This window comes from Elgaria multicarinata, chromosome 8 (assembly GCF_023053635.1).
Source record: "Elgaria multicarinata webbii isolate HBS135686 ecotype San Diego chromosome 8, rElgMul1.1.pri, whole genome shotgun sequence".
Lineage (NCBI taxonomy): Eukaryota > Metazoa > Chordata > Lepidosauria > Squamata > Anguidae > Elgaria > Elgaria multicarinata.
In genome coordinates, this window is record NC_086178.1 from 71,352,454 (window position 1) to 71,374,885 (window position 22,432).

General features: G+C 39.7%; 1 protein-coding gene across 8 annotated transcripts in view; it reads right to left on the reverse strand.

The window, feature by feature from the left end:
• Nucleotides 1-11,462: 11,462 nt before the first annotated feature.
• FGFR2 (fibroblast growth factor receptor 2) overlaps nt 11,463-22,432 on the reverse strand; it is a 131,195-nt gene continuing 120,225 nt past the window's right edge. For all 8 annotated transcript variants that reach the window (XM_063132743.1, XM_063132748.1, XM_063132747.1 and 5 more), the window contains 5 exons: nt 20,757-20,879; nt 19,378-19,448; nt 17,189-17,326; nt 15,864-15,969; nt 11,463-12,912 (listed from right to left, as the gene is read on the reverse strand). In XM_063132743.1, the coding sequence (XP_062988813.1) occupies nt 12,748-12,912; nt 15,864-15,969; nt 17,189-17,326; nt 19,378-19,448; nt 20,757-20,879 (603 nt within the window). In that variant the 3' untranslated portion in view covers nt 11,463-12,747. The remainder of the gene's footprint in view (nt 12,913-15,863; nt 15,970-17,188; nt 17,327-19,377; nt 19,449-20,756; nt 20,880-22,432) is intronic.

Here is a 22,432-nt window from a genome sequence, read left to right on the forward strand (position 1 = left end):
AATTAAATCAATGCCTCATTTAAAGTGAAAACCCGTTCAACCTGAATCATATCTTTAAAAGCTTAGTTTATGTTTTCATAATCATGTGAAATTACATTTTTTTTTCTACATACATTCGCTGGATTTCTATGCTTTGTTCTATTCACAGTGTTTGAGGAAAGTCTTACAGCATGTTCTTTTTTCGGCATCATTTGTGTTGAGCTGACATAGAGCTGTAAATGAAGAGTTCTCATGTAATATGGTACGGGGCACAATATGAATGGCAAAGGGAGCTGGAGCTCATTGGCAAACCATATTGTTTGAGAACATTTTGTTACAGGGCAGCATATGAATATCATACATAAATTAATAAATAAACCTGACTTTCCATCTAATTCAAAAGTTGTGAGAGCAGCTTAGTGGACTTCTTTCATGGCTTGGGATCTGGGCAGTTGGGTCAGTAGTAGGGGTGGATGGATTAGTATATTTGCATTGCATGCCAGTTTCACGTGTATTCTGTTATAAGTCTTTTCCATTCCATTCAATTTCTACATCCTACCTTGGATTTACACACACACACACACACACACACACACACACACACACACACATTTATTTCCTAACGTATACACTTTATCTGCAACTTTTCCTAATGTATGGATTTCTTATAGACTTTTCCATAATATCCACATTTTTTCATGCAATTATTGAGTCAAGTACTGCAGCATAATATTCAGGGAAGGGTGCAATCCAAAGGATAACTGTGTTCCAAACCGATATTAGTCTAGGAAGGGTGGAATAGGTCAGTTTACTTAAGAAATCAGGCCAAACAAAGTTTTCCCCCATCCCTAGTCAGTAGGACCAATCTCTTATTTGATTCAGAGCCAAAAGGCTCAGGCAAAGGGACCAGTCTCCCTCCTAGCGAAAGGGAAACAGTGTCCAGTGGAAAGCTGACAACCCTAACCTCATAAAGGGAAGCTGGTGAGGTCCAATATGAACCTGATTGTACTATCTAATATATTGAACATGAGTACTCTATCCCAGAGATCCAGGTCCTGCCTTCACAGTGCTGCATTGCCTCCACTTTGCCACTAAACCCCGTGATTTCACTGCTGCAGTTTGGTGGTGGGTAACCTTGATGGCAGGAGGCAGTGCGGCCTTTCCAGCATCCATCCAGCTCACTGGGCCCACCTTCTGCCCAGCTTCTGGCAACCATTCAGGGGTCACTATCCACCCCAGAATACCCCTGGCTCAATGCCAGAGTGAGGTCACACGGCTTTAAAGAAAAAAGTCAGGTTAAGTCCCCAACTTTTTTAGCGTGCAGTTTCATGCAAAAGCCCAGCGGTGGCTACAAGTCAACTGCTGCATCATATAAATAGCGCGGTGCCACCACGCAGCCATTGCAGGACAAATAACCATAGAGACAGCCCCTCAGATATCAAAGCTTACCAAATTCTCTCTTGTTTTTGTTTTGTCTATTATCTGTTTTGTCCAGGATTGCCATCTGACTTAAATCCAAAAACCTAATGTATAACTCAGTGCACCTGGGATTGGCAACATGTGGCCCTCCATATGTTTTGGCCTACAGTTCCCATCATCCCTCACCTGACTAGGGCTGATGGGAATTGTAGGTCAAAACATATGGAGGACCACAAATTACCCATTTCTGATATAGAGACAGGCTTTGGTCTGTTTAGTTTTACAATGCAGATGTGTGTTACCCAGTTTCTGTATTAGAAGCTATTATTTAAGCTTCTCTGTGTAACCATGGCGATGGCAATTCCCAGCACTTTTATATGCAACAAGGTTGAATTCTTAACATGCCAAGGATCCAGACAAGAACGGGGTTGTCTCCTGCAAAATTTGTTGGTTATTGACAAATTGCTCACCGTCTTGCCTGACCCTCATTACCTCCACCTCCACATGGTACACCTGCTTCCATTCCAGCACTCAGCCAAGCAGCTGTTAATGCTATGTTTTCATAAGGGTGGATGAGGCATTAAGAAGGTCAATACGCTCCTTTTGTCTGAGGCTAAACCACACGAAGTTGCCATAGCCAAATGCTCATCATATGCTTGTGGTATCAGCGCATGACGGCAATCCCCCACAGACGAAAGCCTTCACATTGTGCTCTGCACTCCCAGGAAGCAAGGCTGGGATTCCATTCTGTGTCTTAATACTACAGCTGATACTTAAACATTGCTGAATCATGCAATGTTTGTGCATCAGGTGTGATAAAAGAACACACTTTTCAAGGTGATTGGCTGCAAGGGTGGAGTGGAGTCCCTTTTTGATGCTGTTTCATAATTTGACTTTTACTTCAGTAATGAATAATACAAATTCTCATCACCATCCAACTATGGCTTATAAAAGGATCCAGATAATTTGTAAAACTATTATTACAGATCTACACCAAGCAGGATATAACACTTCAGAAGCAGTTTAAAAACAGAATATGGAATGTGTCCTGGGCCCCAACAGTTGTCAGGGCACCTCAACACCACTATAAAGCTGTAGTGTAGATACTGCCCTAGTAAGTTAGTTGGTGTTGGTGAGTCTGTGTGAGTGTGAGTGAAATGTAACATTGTAACAGTAATAGGTACTTTCCTCTTCTTGTGAAGGTAAATACAATTATTCTGTGAATTTAGGCTGCAACCCTGTGCACACTTACCTGGAAGTAAGCCTCACTGAACTTGATGAAGCTTAATAAAGTATCAGCATAAATTTACCGTTAACTAGTTTCTAATAGCTCAGCATGATGGCATAGGGAGAGTTTTGCTCTTTAAAAAAATTCTTTTGTTAAAAAAAGGAACCACCACCATTTGAGTATTAAAATTATTCTCAGATATTATATGCAGAAGCATGCCATGTGGACTTCAACAGATTTTACCAAGTCAATTTAACATGTGTCTCAGTAGGGAGCAGCAGCATGTTTACTGGTTAAATAACTGGACTCAGGCAAACACTTGGCTCATGGGCAAAGTTTGCAGGATCAGGACTGGAGCTGAGTGGAGCTGGACTGGTGCAGAAACAGGAGTGTGTGATGTACAAGCAAAACTGATGCAATAGGGGAGGTTTGAGCATGGTCAATGCAAGTGGCAAATTAGAGAGGCAAAACAGCAAGTATAGTTGGAGTTCAGGTCACAGGAACGAAAATCCTGTGGGGTAATGGGGAGCTGGATCAGGAGAGAGGAACCAGAAGGGAGCAAATGATGGAGAGCTTAATAAGAGGCAAGGCTGGTACTGTGGATAATTATCTGCAATAAATGGGCAGATAGATGTATTTGAGGGTAGCAATCCAGATCCAAGATTGACACTGTGACTGGAGTGGAATTCATCTCAGACAGCTTGCTGGAATAACCAAATAAATACCAGCCCTGTTATGCTTAAAAAGCCTGACTCAAATTCCTGAAAAAATAACCCAACATTCTGAATTCCCTTTGTGCATTTTTGGTATTCTTTCAGAACGTGCATTTCCAAAACTATTTTGTAACTGTGAAGGCTGAAATCTTCCCTTAAAATAAAAAAATGAAAATAAATAAACAGCAAATTGCTTGCAATGTTACCAAGAGTCCCTAGGCCAATATCAGTTCCTTCAGCAACCAGATGGTGCATATCCCTGTATTCCTTCAGATGTCAGACAAAACAGTTATCTATTCCTTTGCCTAACACAGACACAAATATATAAACACATACAGTTCCATAGAGGGAACAAGGGAAATGCTGCTGCAATCAAAATAACAAAAGATGTACTTAAAAAAATAGGAGGGGGAGAGCAAAATTGTTTACATATATAGCCATGTGGCTTTGCAGAGCTTACACAATGCCATTTTCTTGAAATGGATTAACCAAAATTTGTCTCTTACTCAACAGAATATTGAATTCATTTCTCCTTCATTCAAACTGAAAATGTAGCATCTGTTGTCTCAGAGATGTTGCTCTTTGCCATTTTTTTTAGTCCTTGAAAACAAACATTATTAATGGAGAATCTGCAAAGCAATTCTAGGCACAACATTAATTATCTTGAAATTATCATAACACTTCATCTGGAATAACTGGAGACGGTAATGCTGAAAGTTCAGTCCTTCTCCCATCTGCATCTTCTGTTGGTCCACTGTGACTTAGGCCACAGCTAGACCTAAGGTTTATCCTGGGATCATCCAGGGTTCACCCCTGCCTGAGCACTGGATCCCCTGTGTGTCACCTAGATGAACAGGTTTGACTCCTGGATGATCCAGGGATAAACTTTTGGTCTAGCTATGGCCTTAGCCATACTGAAGTTTGAAATGGATTCAAGAGAATCTGGAAACCATAGCCAAACTGACTGAGGGCATTTAATTGCATTCTATGTTTCACAAATGCTGTGCCATAAATCTATCGATGGTCACATAGAACTGGCTGATTGATGGAGCGAATGGATCTGTGAAGTCAGAGTTACAAAGGAGACCTGAAGTATGGAAGTCTTTGAAAGCTCCTGTTTTAGAATGGCTGAGGCTGTGTGCTGGGGCAAGGAGACTTGTGGGGCCAGCAGGTTTGGGAAGAAGAGCCCTGAGATGATAGACAATGATGATAGATGATAAATGAGAGCACAATGACTTGGATGCTCACTAGGCTTCCATGACTCCTTCCATTCAGGGATGGCACAGAGAAGGTCCTTGTTGGCAGAAGGTGGGAATGTAATTTTTGCTAATTCCCTCCACTGTTCCAGAGGGTTCCCTGAGCAGATTTTCCAGGATTACAAGTAGGGGTGTATGGATTTTGGAAAATCCATTCCGTCTACGTTTCACAGGTTGTCAGGGCTGGATCTACACTACTGCTTTAAAGCAATTTAAAGCGCTTTGTAACAGTTTTGACAACTGTATATGGAGTGTGTCCTGGGCCCCAACAGTTGTCAAAACTACTATAAAGTGCTTTAAAGCAGTAGTGTAGAGCCTGCCTAGGTGCCTTGCATTCTTTTGGCAGCTCATGGACAGAATCATACTTTTCCCAATTTCCCAAATTTGCACTTATTATTATTATTATTATTATTATTATTATTATTATTATTATTATTTTATATAGCACCATCAATGTACATGGTGCTGTACAGAGTAAAACAACAAATAGCAAGACCCTGCCGCATAGGCTTACATTCTTGTGAAAACATGCAACCTCCCTTTCTTGTACTGATGTCATTATAAATTTGTACATACACAGAGTTCATATAATTGTGCATTCAATTTGTATGATGCAACTATATACTGAACTCTTGACTTTGTGGTGTAAGCCTGGTTAAGATGGTCTGCCTTCAACAAGGGAGAGGGCCTTTTCAGTGGTGGCCCCCCCGACTGTGGAATGATCTCCCTGATGAGGCTCGCCTGGTGCCAATGCTGTTATCTTTCAGGTGCCAGGTCAAGACTTTTCTCTTCTCCCAGGCATTTAACAGCATTTAACAACGCTAAGTTTGTTTTTTAATGGACCCCCAGAACTGTTGTTTTTTAAATGGATACTCTTGTTTTTACACTGTTGTTTTTATGTTTCTGATGGTTTTTAAATTTTGTATACTTTTTAATGTTCACTGTTTTAACTTTTGTGAACCACCCAGAGAGCTTCGGCTATCGGGTGATATATAAATGTAATAAATAAATAAATAAATACTGATGGATCCAATTGGTTTCCAAAATACTTTGTGAGGTTTGGCTGTTGCTATCACTAATCAGGCAGATTAATGGCATCAGTAGCTTATTCAGTCTCTTTATGTCAGCCTTCTGCAATCTAGTGCTCTCTAATTGTTTGAGACTGCTACTCCCACCAGCCCCAGCCAACATGGCTAAGGGTCAGGAATGCTGAGAGTTGTAGTCCAAAATATTTGGGGAAGACCACTTTACATGCCTAGGTGCTCTCTTACTGGGCAGTGGACATGAGTGTTCCCGGGGTATCCACCAGGCTCAGGATGTGAAAGCGAAAAGAGCTTGAGTGGAGTTGGAAGAAAACTTTGGCCTCCATGTTCAGAGCTCATTTTAAAACCCATGTTCTCATGGTAGAGGGAGTGAAGAGATTTTTGTTCACTACCATTGCATCTGCTTTGTATCAGTCAGCACGGTTCTTGTCTCCACCCTTGTCAGAGGGGATCAAGTCTTTCTGAGGCCTGCTGTGTGACCCGTTTGTGAAATATTTTTTTAGATATAATTGTTTGTACAGGGTATCACAATATGTCATTGTCCCCAGTAGTTTTTAATTCTAAATGCACCAGCTGGAATAAATCATCGAAGCTTGGCATTTGGTGATATCAATATGCCGATAATACTCATCTCTAATTTTCATTTTCCTTACAACCAGGAGCAGCTGTCCAACCCCTGAATGGGATGCCTGAACATTGATGTGGAGTGGACAAGGGCTAGCAAGATCAATCCTAATCCAGACAAGGCAGAGTTTATGACTGTGAGTCAGCCTAGGGATGGACAGCTGTCCATCCTCTCTGTCTTGGATGGAGGTAAGAGCCCTATAGAACAAGGTGTGTAGCCTGAGGGCTCTTATGGATCTGGCGTTGTGGCTGGATTCAATGGCTAGGGGCAACTTTTGTCAGATATGATTACTGAGCTAGCTATACCTGCTCTTCTCAAAGTAAGACTTGACCCCCATTATCCTCACATTTTTGTAATATTTTATTTGTGCTTTATACCAAAGCTCTACCACCAGTTGGCAGAGAAGTGCAGTCAATGAATTGGAAACAGGCAGGCAGGCGGATAGATAGATAAAAATACTAATATATAGTACTGAAATCTGTCCTATACTTGATAGGAAAGTATATCCTGAAAATTTTATAAGCTAGCCCAGGCATGAGGCCACAAGTACATAGTTCAGTAAAGTCTCTTGCTCATTATAAGGATAAAAGGTACCCTCCCTTGGAAAGAATAAAAAGTGTATCAGAAATCTGAACTGAACAGCAGGCTAGGTTCAGCGCTACTATGAGGCAGGGCAATATGGCTCACCTTAGGTACAGATTTACGGATACCATTAAAGAGCCCTAGATATATTTACCATCATGGGGTAGGGCAGATACTATGTAAATTTCTGCCTCGGGCATTGCGATATTTTGGGCCATTATGATGTTTTGGAATGGACCTAGACTGAAAGTTTGAACAACAGGAAAATTAGAACACTCTTTGTTTAAGAAAGTACTTCATATTATACACATCTCTTACCTATATCATCCCTGCCCACTGTTCCCTAGAGCCTCATTCCTTCCTTCATCTGGTGTGGTACCATCTTTATCAATAGTTGCAGAAACAGTAAGGCCAGATCTACACCAAGCAGGATATGACACTTGGTTTGAAGACTGTATATGGAGTGTGGCTTGGGCCCCAATAGTCATCACTACTGTTATAAACCGTTTTAAAGCAGTAGAGTAGATTCTGCCTAAGTAACTATCAAATTGAATTCTCTCTCCCTCTCTTTCTATACCTTGCACAGGGCTTCATGCTTGGGATTGCTTACCAAACAAAAGCAAACATGCTCTCCCCTCATTTCCTCTCAGTTGTAACTAACATCTTTATTTTATTTTATTTTATTTTATTTATTTATTTAAAGCATAGTTCTATCCCTCTTTCCCGTCTGTCTTTGCAGGTTATTCAGATGGCTTTGAATCTTGCATCCTAAACCTCCCCCCAAATGCTCTCTGTTCCCACCACAGGAAGATTCTATAACTATGATGAACCAAATATATGTCTTAGGCCCAGGTGAATTTTCAGATTGATAAGCCTCAAATTTGCTGCATTGCTCTTTAAATAGTCTTCTAGGGGGAAAAACAAGCAATAAATGCCCTTAGGCTCACAAGAAGCTGCTCTGTGTGTCATTCTGTATGTCTATTTTAATCATACAAGTGATGGAAGGCTTCATATCTTGGATAAAAGGTGTTGTGTGGGTGAGAACTAAGTTTATTGACTCTTAAGGAGGCATGGGAATGTATTATTTCATCACCTCTTGGTGTGGCTGTGAGAGATAACCTTTTTATATGTATCACAGCTAACACTCAGCATGAAACCAAGAATGGTGTTCAGTGGTAACTCAAAGGGCTATAATTCTATGCAACACTTTTTTAGGAGTAAGACCCACTTGAACTCAGTCTCAGTGAAACTGGTTGCTGAGTAAATATGCTATCAGCAGGCTGCATGACCTAATTCTGTAGGCTTGGCTACAAAGACCATTCTCTGATGTTTTTGCCAGAACCCGAATAAACAAGGTATCCCAGGATGCTGGCAGAACAAAACAAAGCCATTAAAAGAAAAAGAAAAAAAGCCTAATTTCCAAATGAAATCACAACAGTTTGTTCCCCAACCCGCTTTTAAAACAAAGACATACAAAAACCATCATTAAAGATATTGCCATTCATGTAGAATAACTTTTAATTTTTAGTTTACAACGTACACTAAGCATTAGAAAGAATTCTGCAGGGGAGTGCAGTATATTTCACTGAATGTTTATGTTGCTCCAATGAGCAGTTACTCCAAAGAGCACAGTGCAGTCTCTCTTGCTCCCTCTCTTTTATCTTCATGGCAGTCCTGTAAGGCAGGGCTAAATGCAGTGGCTAGCCCAGGGTTACCCAACAAATGGGATGGCTAGCTGGGGATTTGAAGCTAGTTCATCCATAAAGTTCACTGACAACTTTGTCAGGAGATCCTGCTGAATGGGGTGAGCTCTCTCGCTCGCTCTCGCTCTCTGTGGGGGGGATCCCCCAAAATTAGGGAGAAAGATCTTCAAAGAGTGGAGCCTTTCCTGACACACAAGTCATATTCTGGGTCCAACTCATTATCTTCATGCAAGATAGTATCAAAATAAATGCTACTGCTGACTTTGAAAGTTTAAACTGTTTTCGTCTCTCTAGATATAAAGGGAAACAATCTCTTTCATGTTGAATCACTGCAGAATTCCTGGGTGAGTCCTTTTCCAAGTCACATTGTTCATGTTGCCTTTATAGATAGATTCCAGTGGCAGAATTAATAGTACTCTGTGAACGTCCCAACAGAAGACGATACTATTCTAGTAATTTGACTTTTTATTTTTTAGCACATTTAATCCAGGGCCAATATGACAGTCTAACGGGGTGGCATTGATGTCACATTCCCAAATGTCCATTGTGCAATATTTTAGTTCCAGTTTGTACATCTCTGTGGCAACAGAGTTCGGGGGAAAGGAAGTACTATATTCTATTGAATGTCGACCTAAAAAGATTAAACTCTGCCAGAGAGAAATGTCTAGACGAAATATTGTACCTTGGCCACCAGCTTCTCTGAAACTGAAGCGTAGTTTTTGGCAATATTTTTTTTTCCATAAGTTTTCACTTTGGCTTGTTTGAAAAGATTATGCCATTGGATTCTCCAAAAAGCAGGGGTGATGCTGGTTTGTACTGCACTTTTAGCCCCTTCATGGTTCCGTCAAAATTAACAAGTCCTTTTCTGCTCTAGAGAGAGCAAAAAACAATTTCTGTAATATGCTGGTGTATAATAGTCCATCACCCAGTCTTTGGTACCATGTTGCATTATCTCTTTTTGCAGTTTCTGGGACAGCTTGATTTTTGCCCTTTCCTTTTGTTTACCCCATTAACTGTCTTTTACTATCCTCAATAGATCTTTTCCATGACCAAATCACTCTGTATCCACACAAAACTCACTGTAAAATGCATCACACTGACCACCGTCAGAATCTGCCTATTGTGGTCAGCTTATACTTTTTCCTAGTATAGTTTTCCATCCTACCTTCCCTTTATAACTGTAGGTAAAATTATCCAATGCAGAAAACTGTTGAGTCCTGTGGAAAATATAACCAGCCAAGCCAGGGCCATGCAAAGAGATGATAAAACACATTTTCTCCATAAGCTTCACTTGACTTTTTTAACACAGATACCATTTCCAGACACATACTTTATAAAGCATTCCCAATCACTAGCCAGTAGATATTCTTCATTATTTTAGGGGAGTAGATGAATTTCAGAAAGAACACTGTTTTCCATTAGACATTAAGTACACTGGGGTCCCCAAGAAAAGGTGTGCACAGAATGAATTTGTTGTTTTTAAAAGAAATGTCTCTTCAAATGGCAACCATTCTCATTCATGCAGCTTCAAGTACGACTATTTCAAAAGGAAATATATGCAAATAAACCTACGTTCTGAAATGGGACTTGGGGTTTTGAGCTTGTAAAATGGGATTGCGGTTCATAAATTTAATAGTGGACTTGCATAACAAAAGAAGGTTCATAAGCCTTGCAGGAATGCAATTCTACCACACTGTCCATAGAATTATTGTAGAAGCAAACTCAAAAATAGTCATTCAAAAATGAGATAGACTCATTAAAGAGTGTTGCACGGCCTTGCTGAGTTAATAACTCACAAAAAGGTTTACTAGTGTGCTTGACCACATGCATCCAGATTAGTCATTGTAGCACATCAACAACATAAAAGAAGCAAGAATACTAGCTTTTTTGTAATTTATCAAAGGACTCCTGCATTGAAGGAGAAGCTTTTCTGTCACAAGCAACCAAGCAAATGGCTATTTAAAATAACAGGTATTGTAGTGTTGTATGATAAAGGAAGAGAAGTTTTTATGATTATGATCCCAAACATTTGGTCAAAATCTATCAATGAGTTTCATAGATAACATAGGAGCTGTCAAAGAAGGGCAGGTAATCAAAGAACAAGGAAAACAAAATTCCAGGGGTGGATTCCTTAGCAGAAGGTTTTGGGATGACCATTGTATGGAAGAATGAGGATCTGGATAGGGAATGGCATAATTTTTTAAAAAAACACACAGAGAGAAGAACACACAGAACAGATAGGCATGAGTAATCTCATATATTCCTTTTACACATTTGGGCCACATGAGAACTAATACAGTGGCTGAAACAGAGAGACCCACATGAGCTGCCTGTCCATCCCATCACTTTGCAGGTGAGCAGTGCTATCTGTTCTGACAGCAACAATCACCTGTTTCAAGGCTGGAGAACTTTGAATTATATGGAAAGAGCATTGATGGATTGTGCCGAACTACCACCATGCATTATACAGGTACTAGAAGACACAAAGTAAGGAGTCGTTTACTCAGTTTCTGATTCTAATATGTAGAAAACCTGAAACCATTTTGTAAGACAGAAATGATTAAAAAAAATAAGATGCGTGACATTTATTTTGTAATGTTAACATTAATATCTGTAGAAAGATTTTTATTGTCAGTACAAAAATTAACAGATTTTAATACTTTTTATCCCCCTCCCCCTTTTTTAAATATGTAAAGCCGGAATGAATATTGCATTCATATTGCATGGCCACACCAGTGTGAAAGGTGCTCTGAATGTGAAAACATAATGCTTTTAATTCTGAAAGACAAGTTATAGAAATGCAATCATATTTTTGGCCAGCTACCAGTACTTATGCCTGGCAGAGTGGAATGGTTTGGAAAACTGTAATGGAGCAAGAATAAAATAACCCTTCAAAAAGATGGTGGGATTCAACTCTGTCATAAATAGCATATGTGACGATCCAGCAAAGCTAGCAATAGATTAAAATATCTGGAAAGCCTTATTGGAAATTCAGTAAACATGGTTGCTAGTTGGATGCATGTACAGAAAAATGGAAATGGGGATTTAGGCCATTTAAAAATTGTAGCACATGTTAGGCAAATTAGAATATTTTCTTCCTTCACGAGTCTATGGAATCCTTTGTATTGGGTTAATCCCACTGAGCAAGTCCATCTAAATGAACAGGGATTGCCCAAGAATAATGCTTTGGATATGGCTATATTATTCTATTGCCCTTGAGGAGTTGTAGTGTGTGACAACCAAAACAGCTATATAACTGGAGAGACAGAGCGCAAAATACTTTCTTGTAAAAGGACACATTTTTTTTTATTTCTGAGAGTTTTGGTTTTAATTAGAGCAATAACCTCTCATTGAACTTTAAAAACCCAAATTAATCAAAACCTTAATTCCCAAAATTAGTTATATACCGTAAATATTTCTCTCTTTAAAAAAAAAAAAAGATCTGACTAGTAAAGTTTGAGCAATATATCTACTAGTTCTCTGTGCTGCCTGCATAGAAATGCCATTTAAATTACAACATAACACAACCCTATAAAAGATTAATTGTTTTGTACATTACCAATTAATTAATAAATTAACGAGATACCATTTTCCCTGAAAGCAAAGTATTTTTCACCTTTGGATGGTGATTTTTTTTTTTAAAAAAAGGAAAGTCTTATGTATGAACAGCAATTACAAGTAGCTGTTTCTTTTTTAAAAGAAGGAGACTAATTTCCTTGGTGAAGTGGGACATCCATTTTAAAATCAATACAAAAAATAATTCATTGTAAATATATAATATATATTTATACATATTTGATTATATTTACATACATCCAGCACCTATATACTGCATTTGTGCTCTGTAAGTGTGTGTCAACATATATTTTCTCCAAATATTACAAAATAAACAAGGAAGGCTGACCCAGTGTTTGCCTCAAGTCCAACTGGCCCATTGGATGTAGAAAAGGTGTTGCAGTTGTGTCCATATGTGGCCCATAAAATTCTTCTTCTTCTGAATATTGTTTGGTGTTCCAAAGCTCAATCCCCGCCCCAACACAATTAGAACACAATTTTGCCCATTTTTGTTTTCTTTTGGTCCCTACATTTCATATGTACAAACAAAAACCTCGTGTGTCTGAAGGAAGGCTTCTCTTTTTCTCTTGGTAGGTAGACATTCTTGTTTCCTTATTCCATTGTGGAATAATAGAGGGCTCCTTTCATGTTTTAACACTGCCGTTTATGTGTTGGTACTTAGGAAGGCAAGGTTCATAAGGCATCGGATCGGGAGAGAAAACAGAGTCATCCCCTGAAGAACAGGAACTCCTTGTGTCTTGATAGCTAGGTGAATACTGTTCCAGTGGTCCACTGAGGTCTAGATATTCCTGCAAGACAAGGCAAAACAACCACACATACAAGTAAATTTCACATTACCTTTGGACTGAACTGTGGCATGGGTTGCATATACGTTTTATGGGCATACATGAACAAACAGGTTGCGGCCACTTTCACAACTGACTGCTTTTTACACTATTAGACTAGGACTGAAGAAAGCTTCAAATCCCCATTTTTCTATGAAGCTTGCTGGTATGGGACCAGATGAATTGAGGGCCCACCTACACCTATGTGGAATGGCCTGAGCCCAAAGATCAGCAGAGAGGTCCTAGTCATCTGTCTGCTTTAGAATCTCTTATGTTGGCAGGTTTGAGACACAGGACCCTTTCAGCACTGGATCTACCCCTATGAAACTCCCTCCCATTGGATGTAAAATTAGCTCCCTCACTGGTGAATTTTGCATAGGCCTTAAAGACATGGCTACTCTGATCTTTTCATTAAACTATTGGTCTGGAATGTTTTTCACTTTGTGCTATCCCTATGGTCTTAGCTAGATGTTGCATTGAATGGTTTTAGCTTTACATTTTATTCTGTGTGTGGAACTATTTTTTTATTTATTTATTTTTTATTGTTACAGCCTTGTGTGGCACAGAGTGGTAAGCAGCAGTTACTGCAGCTGAAACTCTCCCCATGGCCTGAGTTCAATCCCAGCGGAAGCTGGTTCTCAGGAAGCCGGCTCAGGTCGACTCAGCCTTCCATCCTTCCGAGGTTGGTAAAATGAGTACCCAGCTAGCTGGGGGAAAGGTAACTGCGACTGGGGAAGGCAATGGCAAACCACTCCGCTACAAAGTCTGCCAAGAAAACATCAGCGAAAGCAGGCGTCCCTCTAGGAGTCAGTAATGACTCAAGTGCTTGCACGAGAGGTTCCTTTCCTTTCCCTTTTAATTGTGAACTGTTACGTGAGGGGGGCCTTCATCCCTAAAGGGCACTATTTAAATACCAAAGTAAATAATAAATAAATTATTAACCCCATCTCACAGGATTGGTATAAGGATACCAAGGAGGGAGGAAGAACCTTGTGCATCAACCACCCTAATCTCTTTGGAGGAAGGGCAGGATATAAATATAGTAATAACTACTCTTAAAACCAGAGATCTCTGGAGGAGCGTGAAAAAGGAAAAAGAAACAGAAACAGCCAAAACAACAACAAAAGACTTCTGGGGCAGATGTGTCAGTTCCAACAATATCAACTTTAACCACACTAGCTGAAACGTATACCCTAGCCACATCAAAAGCAAACATTTTGCTTACGATGATAAAAATGAAATTTCACCCTCCATAGAACTATTTCTGTCCAACACATGGAAGTGATTTTCAGAGGGAAAGATTCTTCCATTTGGTCAAGCTGACTTTTTTCTGTTTTATAATAAAATTTTAATGGGCAACTTTTTGCACTGAGCATCTCAAATATTACCTACTAAAAACAAATAATTGTAGTGCAACATGCTATATGTTCTTTGCTCACTGCAGCCACCTGCACTAACGTTCATGGACACAGTCAACTTAGTTTGCAGTCCTTTGACGTAAGCCCCATTGAAATCAGTGGTATCCAAGCAAACACGTGACAGTGCTCTGCAGAGCTCCCACTCATTTCAATGGGTCTTGCACAAGGGAACGTCCTGGTAGCTTGTGCCTATTGCATTTGAATAGAGCCACCAGAGGGAGAGGGGGAGAAAAAGAGCTATAGTATCCTTTAAATCCAAAGCCAGGGCTAAAGAAGTTTTAGAAACAACAGTTTTGGCAGCAGAATAAAGTTCTTTCCCCCCTTGAAACGTTCCTTCTCTTTCAACTTTTGCACAGCAGCTGTATTCATTTAAATGCAACCTCTTCATTTGCTAAACCACAACTTATGATTTTAAGATGAGAAAAATCAATTAAATAAAGCTGGTTTTTAACAAATTTCCAGACTACCTTAACCAAAAAAAAAAAAAAAAAAAAATCTGCATTTTAAATGTTTCCCTATGAAGACAGTGATGATGAATCCAATGCAAAATAAACAGGAGCACAATCTGCAGCAAAAATAGCTCATAGTGCACTTTTGATCTAACATTACTTCCATATCACATAAGTATTCTTTCATGTCTGGTCTCTGTGATCTCTGTGTCTATCCAGAGACAATATGAATCTATCTGTGTGCACAGGGTAAAAATTGTGGCGCCTCCACCATCAATGGCAAATCGCCCATTGACTTCAAAAGTAGTCATCATTTCCTCCATATAAATTAACATGACAGCTTTTAGGAACAAGATGGGGCAGGATATTTCTGGCACAAGTGGAAGGAGGAAACTTTTAGAGCACCCAAAGATCGTATCCATGTGAGTCAAGAGGATTCAACAGATTCACATATTCATTCAAGGGCCATTCACATGATCAGTTTTAAGTGATAACTCTTCTTTGGTTGACTGCTACAATATGCAAATATTGTTTGATTGGTAGATTTTCGGTAGCCATTACCATGGGTGTACATAGACCATCTTCGCCTTTTTCCCATCACATTAGTGGTTCTAATTAAGATTGATCTTTAAGACCGAACTTCAATTACTCATCTGCCCATAACAGCTGAGAAACAAACTGAATAAATAAATACATAAATAAATGAGCATGTAAAAATAAACAGACTCTCTTCCACATAAGCCTTTCAATTCTTTACCCTCCAGCCACCAAACACATATCTTGGTCTATTCCCTTCGCACTTCTTGTAGCTTGCTTTGCTTTAAGAGATACCGTACATCAATCTTAATATGCTCCTCCTCTTGTTGTATAAATCCAAATGTGCCAGTAGGAACACAGGACAACTATACTTTCAGTATAGTTGTTCTCTGTTCTTTATAAGGATACCCACATCTATATAAGGATACCTGCATTGTTTCATTTTGCCATTTATTGCAGTTATCACGTTATTTGACTAAATCAACGTTTAAGAAGCAAGTGCTTTACTCACCTCATTAGTTGTGAGAGTGAGGATCCGATCTAAGTCTTCCACAAGCTGTTTAAAAGTAGGTCTCTGTGAAGGTACTGCATGCCAACAATCTCTCATCATCATATAGCTGTGGAAACCAGCATTTCACTGTGTTAATTAAGTCTACGTCTGTGTCATCCAACGTTCATAATCACAATACCTCTCTGCTGTTCAGCTAAAAGTCGGGGTATGTTCAAACATTACCCTTTGGAGTACAATGCTCTTTATTTAAGAAAGCACATCCGCAGACTAGGAAATTATGGATGGTAGTTCTTATGTCCCACCTGCACATGCATTCAATCATCATCCATACAACAGAACTATGGTGCCTATACAACAGGGATGGAGAACCTGTGGCCCTTCAGATAATATTGGATTACAACTCCCATCATCCATGACCACTGGCCATGCTGGCTAGAGCTGGTGGGAATTGGGGTACAACAGTATCTCAATGGCCACAGGTACCCCACTCATTCCAATAGAAAGTTCTTATTTACCTGAAATGAATGTTTTGCACTGTTATCTAAAAGCCTACACATTTGGCAAAGATTAATCTTGTTGAGTGTTACAACTCCTATCAAGCCACATAATCTGGGCAATTTATGGGCTTTTATTTTAACCATAGTTCTGGACCTTTCATATTAGCTCTACATTTTGGGGGGACAGCCACAGGAGCTACGTAAATGCTTTTTTTTAAAAAAAAAACTAAGATTTTCAGGCACTGGACAATTCTTTTGACAAAATATGCCTTATTCTAGACAAATAATGAATAAAGACTTGCTGTTGATGGTTATTTGACTAGAAGAGAATGGAAAGGACTACTAGGGTGGGAAATGTCAACTTTGGAAAGCACAAAGATGTACTTAATTGAAAAATGTTGCTTCAATGTGGATCCTACATGAATCAGAACTAAGTACAGCCTACATGAATCAGAACTAAGATTGTGCAAATTGTACATTGAAGAACCTGACACATTAGAGCATCAGCCAATTTCTTAAATGCAACTAAAACCAAAGATCAATTTATTGAGGCTTGTTTTTGGCGGGTCCTCATGGCAGTACATAATTCGAACTGTCCTAAATCAGACACTTCTCATTGAAATTTCTGAAGCTCTCTTTTTATTCAAATCAAAAAGTGTGTGTGTGTGTGTGCACGCGCGCACACGTATGTGAGTGAGTGGAGAGAGAAAGAGAGAAAGAGAAAGAGAGAGAGAGAGAGAGAGAGAAAGCACTCAAACCAAATGTATTTCTGCTATTTATATCAGAGCTCCGTATCCAGCTCATGGCCCAGTAAGGAAGAGTTCTTACAGTTCATTGGTGCAATTGGCAGGTTTATCCATTCTATGCCCTTCTTTAAGCAGCTTGAAAAGCTCTTCCACTGGAATTCCAGGGTACGGTGACCCTCCTAAAGTGAAGATCTCCCACATTAGCACACCAAATGACCATCTAGAGAATTAAAAAAGGGAATAAATATGTGACTGAACCAGATTTTCCAAGGACAGCATAGAAAAGGTTACCTTTAATAATGCAAGCCACAGATGCCTATTACCTGAGCAGTACATTTGTATGACTTAAAGGATATGTTCTATTGTCTTCAGCTTTTCCTACTATTTATGTCTACAGCTGCATGCGTAAAGTGATAGATACACACCTGCCTAGGTGTTTCCTGCAACTCCTATGGCAAGGGTGTTGAACCTCAGGCTCAGGGCCCTAATCCAGTTCTTTGGGCTTTCCCAGATGGCCCCAGCCCATTCCTCCAACCACCATTTTTGGGGTGGTTTCCCAGCTTTTGCACAGTTTCCCCACCACCACTCTAAAAGGTTGTAAACTTAGTGATGCTGGTATTTTGGCCCCACCCCTTTTATCTTTGGCCCCGCCCAGCACTGGAATGCAGCCTCTGGGAGCTTCTCTGGAATTGAATTTGGCCCTCAAGCTGAAAGAGATTGGACACTCCTGCCTTATGGGAATCAATAATCTCCTTCTGGCTCGTGAGGAAAAAGCACCACAGTAGACACAGACCCTGTTCAGATGGCATGCTAAACTGCGGTGGTTAAGCATTTGGGTTTAGCATGTCATGTGAACCATGACGTAGCATGTTGTGTGAAGCATTCATAACCATGGTGGCTACATAACCATGGTTTAAACATACTCACTAATCATTTGCTGCAAAAGCGTTAGGGGCCTAACCATGGCTTAGCATGTTCTCTGAACAGGCCCACAGTTCTACTGTTAAAATCGAGCAGCCCTGGCCCTGTAAGCTCTCTGGGTGAGAGACTTCCTAAGAACCTTATAGAAGCTGCTCTGAGCTCCTTGGACAGAGAATGGGGTATAACAACAACAATAAATACATGATACTGCTGGAACCATGAATACAAATATGAGTGGGAACTGGCATAGTTTGACGCAGATATAAGCAAGCAGTTCTAATGTTACAAACCTAATAATATTTTCTTGCAAGCAAATCTTTCTAGTTCACTCAGCTGTCCATAAAGGCAGAACAGGGCAATGCAAAGGAATCTGGATGAGCTGTTGGTTGTGCAACTCCCTCTCGGAGGCCATAGAAACTGGGGTGCCACAATTATTCAAGTCTGATTGGCCAGAAGTGGCTCAGGATAGACTTTGATCATAAAGAAAGCAAATATGTGCATCAGATATTTGCATGGGGTGCTGAAAGGGGATGACCAGGAAGCCTGATTGACTTATAACTCCTACGCAACAAACAATTGTGATATTCTTTCCTTCTCCAAAGGTACTCACAACTTTGCTAACAATCTTCATTGTTAAAAAAAGAAAGAAAAATAAACTATATAATTTCTAAACAAACATATGCCCTTTTAGGCCACACAACTCAAGATGTAGAAACTCTGGTATATTTGGGTTCTCAAGATGCTTCCAAAGTCTAACCATTTAAAGCAATGCTTTGGAGCTGCATGTCTGTTAAAAAAAAAAAAAGGTTCAAGGGAAGAAAACTTCCGCCCTGATGAGAGGAAGCCAGTGCTTTCTACCTTTCATGTGCTTTGAAGCCAGCCAGATTAGTAACAGAGCACTGGTTTGCAGTCTTCCAGAAAATCCTCACTGTCTAAGGCCACCTCCCACTCTTTCTTTCTTTCTGTTACTGGCAACCACGAGATTCAGAAAGGCAAGAAGGGGAAAAATAAGAGAAAAATCTACCACAGTGAAATCAACAATATTGCTGAAAGAATGAGCCTATGGGCAGGAATGAAGTTGAAAATATCCATTGTTTTCTTTGGTTCTGATGTCTAAAATGGTAGGAGAAAAATGTATTTTCTTTTTTTGTTTAAATAATGGGGGGGGGGACTGTAACAGAACTTTCCCCCAACTTAACAGTCAAGAGAAAATGTAATATGAAACATATTTTAATCAGCTGAATATATTTCTAGTACACGTAATTCAGTTTCACTGGGAAAGCTCTAGATTAATGGTACCTTTTACTTCCTTTAAAAGGTAAAGGAAGTTTTTCAGATAAAGTTACTTACACATCACTTTGATGCGTGTAAACTCTGTCAAATAGAGCTTCTGGTGCCATCCACTTCACAGGCAACCGACCCTGGGCAGAAAATAGAAAAGCAAAAACTAGGTTAATAAAAAGGTTTACTGTGATTCACTAGTAAATTTCAACAAATAATTTGGCAAAAGATTAATTCAAATGGCAATACCAATGTTAAAGGAAATGAACCACTAGTTCTATGTAATATGAGATAATATAGCGTCTACCAGTTCTCATTAATACAGTTGTAATTGAAGGGATCGGAAAGTCAACCTCAACCCCCTTCCCTCAAGACACCATTCTACAGACATCAGCTCTCCACAGAATCCACGTAATCCCGAAAGTGCTTTACTTTGGTATATTCAAATGTACTCAGTGGTAAGATAATTGAAATGTGGGAAATGGCCCTCAATGACCACAGAAAAGAAGGATGCTTTTGCAATAGCACTCCGCCCCACAGCCAGTCATTCAACAAGTCCATGTCAGATGCCCACAGACGAGGGTTGCTTAACCTCAGGGCTGCTGAAGCTAAGCAGGTCTGGGACTGGTCAGTGCTTGGATGGGAGACCACCTAGGAAGCCAAATCTATAGCATCTTGAGTTCCGTGATGGGAAAAGTTGGGGTATAAATTAACTAAATAAAAATAAACAAATAATTAATGTTTTCACTCAACAAGAGGTGCTACACTCAAAAATACGATGCTTCTGAATGACCATGCAGGGGCTTCTAAAATGATACACTAGTGTCCTGTATACACACCCTCCTTAATTTTAAAACTGTCACGACACTTAAGGTCTACTGAATATAGCATTAAACAAAGATACTAGGTTTTTGGCTGTATGAGCAGTTGTCTGTAGCAAGAGCACACTATAATAGCATAATATAAATCAGGAGGCCTTGGCGCTTTAACCAGCATGTTGCCGAGAAAGCTTCTACTAACTCCAAACTGAAATATGGGTAATCTAAGACTTCTACAAAACTAAAACCAAATGTTAACAATTGCATAATGGATGCATTCCACAAAATCATTCATTGATTACAAAAAGGCAAATTTATATTTATATTCACTATGCAGCTAACAGTCAAAGAATGTGCTAGAAGTTTCATGGAGACCATAAAAAGCAAAGGCTAAACCTTATCCTTTAGAAAGCATCATGTAACACGTACTCTCCCCGGCTGTGTAAGCAGATAACCTTCCTTTCCCAGTAAAAAGAGGTTAGGAATCCTTACACACTTGCCTATTATTTTCATTTCTTTGATTAAAAGTTAGGCTGCTGTACAAGAAGTCCATTAGGAATACATTTGCTATACTTAAATGCACTACTGAAAAAGATACTGGATCAAGTGATAAGACTGCCATCCACTTACATTAGTAGTCTTTTTATAATAATCTATATTGTTGATGTCTCTGGCCAACCCAAAGTCAGCTATTTTCATGACGTTATTTTCAGTTACCAAAACATTCCTCGCTGCTAAATCTCGATGGATGCACTGAAAAAGAAAAAGAATAAAATTGGAATTTACAGAAGTGAATATGCACAACCCACCTGTAACTTGAGAATCTCCTACCACAGGACTGGGCAGACTTCAGGCTTATGGGATCTACTCTATTGGTTTTTGGTTTTTTTACTAGCACAATGAGATCAACGAACCAGAACCAGGTACAAACAACATGAAGTTAGATTAAATAAATATAGGGCCAGGAATTGTGGGGGGGTTTAGTACTAGAAGAGAGCTCACAATCTTTCCACACAAAGAGCTACTCCTGGTTACACCCTCACCCCCATGTTTCTTCATTTCATCAGTATAATTTAAAGCAGAGGAGCTCATTTTGTTGTTGCTATTGTTAAATAACTGGGAGAAATCCTTCTGCAAATCACCCAGAAATCTACCAGTGGATCCTGTTGTACCTTCTGCCTACTCCTGTCCTAGCCATCAAAATCCACACTGCTTCACTGAGATATACACATTCCAGTGTAATCTAATGCCAAAAGCACTTATGTCTGCATATTTTCATTGTGTGCTGGACAATAAAGATACAGGGGGGTCTCATGATCCAAACGTTTAAGGACCCCCATTTTCTTAAGCATTGTTTCCTCTTTTGAGAAAGAACAGCACAGGATTTTCCTGTACAGGTAAAAATCACCATCACAGAACCATTGGGCATGCTATAGCTATAAGAAAAGCAGTTAAATAACTGGCACCTCTCATAGCCAACTATAATAAAGAGTTTGAAAAGAAAGACTTGTTGGGAAATATAAGACCATGGGAGGATTCTGGAATAACAGAATTTAGAAAAGTGTTAAAAGATGGAATAATAAAAACCACATTATCAAATTAAACAAGAAATGAGATATAGCTCTCCTGTCTTGAATATCTCCATGTTATTGTATTAACTGCAGCAATGACTGCTTCAAATGGGAGCTGTGAAAGGAGGGGTGGACTCTAGATCTCTTGCTGGAGACATGGGAAAGTGTGGAATGGAAGTACAGCATCCACAAGTGACAGTTAAACACATTAAGACTGTGGGGATCACCTTGATAAGCAGGCAATCTGGTCCCTGTTCCCAACCTGACACTGTCAATAGCTATCAAATTAGCCTATATGCAGTCTAATCTCGTCAATTTCCTTGTATGTTTCACACTGCACTTTCTTCACTTTGACAGCTGAAATATACAGGGGCATTGAGAAGACAAGGCTACATAGATCTAATAGTTGTAAGTGCGCACTTGCGCAACTGTGTGTGTGTGTGTGTGTGCCCGTGTGTCCCATTTTGGTGCATTTTTTTTTTAAAAGCTCAGGAATTAAAATGGGCTCACAATTGGAGTGGGGAGTGGCACGGGACAGGTAAACAAGTTAAGCAGAACTAGACCATGGTATACCAGGGGTGAGGATCAAGGGGGGAGGAGGGGGAGAACAACCCATTGTAAGCCCAATTGTCTGTCGGGTGCACTGTGGGTTGTTCCGAAAATAACCCACACTGCAAAGCTTTATTTGCAGGGCGGGTTGTCATGTTGTGCAAACTCACCCATTATTTTCTGATC